The 4,526-nt window shown below is 48.7% G+C and overlaps 1 protein-coding gene across 1 annotated transcript in view; it reads right to left on the bottom strand.

The window, feature by feature from the left end:
• Positions 1-37: 37 nt before the first annotated feature.
• The window catches only part of MYO10 (myosin X), a 223,371-nt gene continuing 218,882 nt past the window's right edge, over positions 38-4,526 (bottom strand). The window contains exons 40-43 of the mRNA XM_007448889.1: positions 4,513-4,526; positions 2,239-2,430; positions 674-774; positions 38-101 (exon numbers count right to left, since the gene is read on the bottom strand). The exon at positions 4,513-4,526 is cut by the window's right edge and continues 5 nt beyond it. Of these exons, the coding sequence (XP_007448951.1) occupies positions 38-101; positions 674-774; positions 2,239-2,430; positions 4,513-4,526 (371 nt within the window). The remainder of the gene's footprint in view (positions 102-673; positions 775-2,238; positions 2,431-4,512) is intronic.

The raw sequence follows: 4,526 nt of genomic DNA, 5'->3' as shown, positions 1-4,526 counted from the left end.
CGCCATTGCACATCCTCTTTCCCTTTGCTTTCAATGCTCATGGAACAATGATGAAAGTGATGGGTTTATGGACACATGCGTGCACGGGCAGGCGCATGCACCTAAAAAGATGAAACACAGAAAAAGTCAATATATGTCCAATGAGGAAGGCTGCCAGCAGCGCTCCAACTAAAATAGACCGTCGTCCTCTTGCTCTCCCTCCGTCCCCCCTCCCCACTCCCTCACCTTCCCTCCCGGGGGAAATCAGGCTGGGAGGTTAGTGCAGAATAGATGGATCAACGCCCCCCGCTCCACCCCCCTCAAGCTTAGCAAGTCTCCCCTAAAAGGGAGGGAAAGCATTTCTCTTCAGTAGCACAGTTAGGGTGGATTAGTGTCGGTTCCACAAGTTAAGGCACTTCTGGCTGCTTTGGTGGCAGCGTGGGTTTCGTTTCCTCTCTTTTTAAGGCATGTGTCATCTAAAAGAAGTAAAGCTTTGGAAACTGGGTCGACAGCTTGAGACACTGATCACCGGAGTGGACAGGCTGAAAGGTGCCCCGAGACACCGCCCTCCGACGAGGGGCTTCTGGAGAGCCTGGGCCAGCCTCGCCTTGGGCTGCAGGCTCAGGAGCCGGCTGGGACCGAGGGGGCGGCACGTGGAGATGCTCAATTCGCGTGGACGCACGGCCGCCTTCACCTGGTGGAGCTGCCCTGGCTGCTCACGGAGCGCGAGGTGCTGTAGCGTTTCTTCACGATCATGCTGATGTAGGCTTTCATGAGCTTGGCCACGCCCACCACCTGCCGGGGGAGCAGAATCGGCCCACGGTCACAAGTTTCTGAGGGGCCAGGGGACCCAGGCTAACAACCAGACATCCTCTGCCCAGCGCGGGCAGGCGGGGGCCCGTCCTCCCAGCAAAAGCCACCAGCCTGCCGTGCGAATCCACGGTGCAGGCTGTGTAGGAAGCCAAGAGTTAGAGCTGCTTTTCCCTATTCCTCGTTGGGTAGAAGGGGGACTTGTGGCCTTTCCACGTATGACGTGTGCCACCTGGTGGCTGCCTGATGTAAAACTGTCAGATTTTGCACGATAAAAAGCCCCCCACCCGATGACACTACAGTGTGTGGGTAGGTTCAGGGCTGGAGTCACTGTCCCCACTGAAGATACAGGTACACGACAGAGCCCACAATCACAGCTTTTAAAGATTGCATCCTCTCGTGCTGGTCAAAAGCTCGTGATGCAGCTGGAGACACAGAGCTGAGGCCCGAGGAGCTGGCAGAGCCTCGTGTGCCCGTTCTGTTCCCTGCCAGCTCTGTGAGTCCAGCAGTAGCTATTTCATGGTGTGTTCACTGCCATCCCTTCTGGCCCGTCCCTCCTGATGGCTGGCCTGCGTCCCTGTGAAGGCATCCTAACTGGCTCCCATTTCCCTGATCTCTCTTCCCTTCCAATCCCACACTGTTTGTAAAAGCACTGTTGTTACACATCACACACAAAGTGCCCATGGCAGTTCCGCGCTGTTTACTGGAGTTGTGCAAACCCGGCAGCCTGGCGCCTGGGGCCCTCCAGTCAAAGCCCCACCTCTTTCCACCCTCCTGCACAGCACCTCTTCTCCATCACTGTACACCAACAGCCAAACGGGCAGCGTGTGATTCCTGCCCATTTCCCACCTTTGCTTGTTAGCAGCTCCCTATGTGGAGACCTCAACAGGCTTCTTGTATTATCGTTATTATTATCACTACATTTTACGCTTTGGAGCGGGATGGCACACATATGTAGAGGTGTTTTTTGTGAGCCAGAATTAGCTCTGTCCAGGACGCTCTGCCGTTCGCTCCCTCCGGCTCCGTGGACACTGCCAGACCCACGTCTCACAGCTGCGATCCACTGCCACCTCGTCTAGTAAGTTTCACAAGGCTTTATTGCCAAGCTATATATGTGTGTATATATATGTATATATATATGTATATATACATATATATATACATATATATATATATATATAGGACCTTTACATCACTTCCCTTTCTCTTCTTTTCCTACAAGGGTACAAGGGAACCAGATTTCTCTGTTGCAGAGGTACACGGAACAAATGTGGGGCTGTCAGATTTTGGCCTGTGAGAAACCTGCAGCTGGGGAAGGCACACCATGCTGTCTCTTCCTATATCTTAAAAGTGAAATATCCAAATAAAATTACTTGGTCAAAGGCATCAGGAAACGGGGTGTTGTCTTCCTACTCTGTCAAGGCCACGGACGAAAGATTTGCCTCTTACCTCACTGGTTTCAAAGAGCAGCTCCCTCTCATCGACGACGATCTTGTACGTGTTGGCCAGGGGGGCCCCGAAGGAGAGAATGTGCTCGTACTGGAAGACTTCCAACGGTCTCCCCTCCCCGCGTTTGTAGACAGACACGGCGTCTGCGCTGACGCCCAGCCAGAGGTCCTGGGGAAAGCCGCCTTCCTTGCACTGCGGGGCAAGAGTTAGCGCAAGAGATCATAAAAGTTAGAAACAGAACATAGAAACCACAAGAGAGGCTTTGAGTCCAGCACTCTGCAAAGAATGCTGAGTGCATTCAGCGTGTCCTTATGCTGGGGGAATTGAAATACAAGATATGAGAAATGGTGGCTCTCTGGCTGCCTTGATGGATTTCTGACCAGCTGATCAATCCTGTGCATTTGGGGAATCCTACTTGGTAAATCCAACATCTTGCTTGGACTCTCCACCTCTCAACATCGTCACTCTCCTGGCCATCTGAATTAGCTACATGGAGGTGGCCATAGCTGTGGAACTTGACAGTGATTCCCCAGCGAATCGAGCAGCCCGAGCCAGGGCTACTCTCTTCTCTCTCTAGTTCTGCCTCCCCATCCTGTTTTGGATGATTATTCTTCAAATGCAAAATCTAGGATCACAGAGGGCAATTCTCCCAATCTGTGCTGAGCAGTTTGGGCTCCTCTTGAAAAACACGTCTTGTGACAAGGAGCCGCAATGACCTTAAGTGTGTATGGTGGTCGATCTCATTGGTTTAACAACAGACCTTCCTGCATGGATCAGTGGAGGAAAATAAGAGCCGGGCTGGCTGTAGGGGATGACAACACAGGGCCATGGGAATCAGGAGGGGTACACACTGGTGACACAAAAGAGGAGGTACTTGGACAAAGCATCTGATTTATACTTAAAAACAAATGTAATTGAATCAACCAACCAACCAACCAACCCAAAGATAGCATCCAATGAAAAGTCATGAAAGGATCTTGGAATATATGATCAACATTTAGATTTTTATAGAGCTTCATTTAAAAGTCATCAGATAACATGCTGAATGATTATGATCATAAGAAAAACAGACCAAGGGTTGGCTTATCTAGACCAAGCGTTGGCAAACTTATCTGTTAGAGGACAGATAGTGAATATTTTAGGCTTTGTGGTCTCTGTCACACATACTCAACTCTGCCATTTCAGTGTAAAAGCAGCCAGAGAAAAATATGTAAAGGAATGAGCCCTGCTGTGTTGTAATGAAACTTTTTTTTACAAAAAAGGAGGCAGGCAGGATTTGGCCCACGGGCTGCAGTTTGCCAAGCCTTGATCTCAATCATTAGTAAGATTTTCTTTCAATAAATGGTCTACTTAAAAAAAAAAAGGTCTGTGTCTTTATTCCCGTCTTACCCCTAGGTTCTTCATGACCTTTTTTTTCCTTCTTACATTCCATATATATGTGTTAGCATATGGTATTTGTTTTTCTCTTTCTGACTTACTTCACTCTAGAGCATGGACTTGAGGATACGGGGAGGGGGAAGGGTAAGCTGTGACAAAGCGAGAGAGTGCCATGGACGTATATACACTACCAAACGTAAAATAGATAGCTAGTGGGAAGCAGCCGCATAGCACAGGGAGACCAGCTCGGTGCTCTGTGACCACCTAGAGGGGTGGGATAGGGAGGGTGGGAGGGAGACGCAAGATGGAAGAGATATGGGAACATATGTATATGTATAACTGATTCACTTCGTTGCAAAGCAGAAACTAACACACCATTGTAAAGCAATTATACTCCAATAAAGATGTTAAAAAAAAAAAGGATATGAGTCAGTACTGGGTTGATGTGAGTTTAGCCAGATTCAAATTGTGAAATAGAAATTCGTCCCTTCAAACAGTCATGGGAAAAAGATAAAAAGGTAAAATCCAAGGATATCCAAAATTTCTAATTTTATGGACACAGTTCTAAAAAAAATTTTTTTTAAACTTCAATGCAGATATTTACCAGCACGTTTTCGTTGGGGCTATAGCTTGAATAAGAAAGAATCAGAAATTATTTAAGAATAGATGACACCTTAATTTTCCACTCACTTCTAACATTACGAGAGCACTTACTGTAAAGGAGGGAGCGAACTTTGGGTGGGTGGTGGGTGTGAAGGGTAAAACTTGGGGGCTCTAAAAAGAGAGGGTGAGAGAGCCAAGTGTTCCACCAGGTCCTTCCCTTCCCCAGGAACCTGACCGTGGTGGTCGCACAGAGCCCGGTGCAACCCGGTCCGAGAAGCAGCAGGCAGCTCTCACCTCCACATCAAAGA

Source organism: Lipotes vexillifer, unplaced genomic scaffold (assembly GCF_000442215.2).
Source record: "Lipotes vexillifer unplaced genomic scaffold, Lipotes_vexillifer_v1.1 scaffold778, whole genome shotgun sequence".
Lineage (NCBI taxonomy): Eukaryota > Metazoa > Chordata > Mammalia > Artiodactyla > Lipotidae > Lipotes > Lipotes vexillifer.
This window is presented reverse-complemented; position numbering and strand designations above follow the sequence as displayed.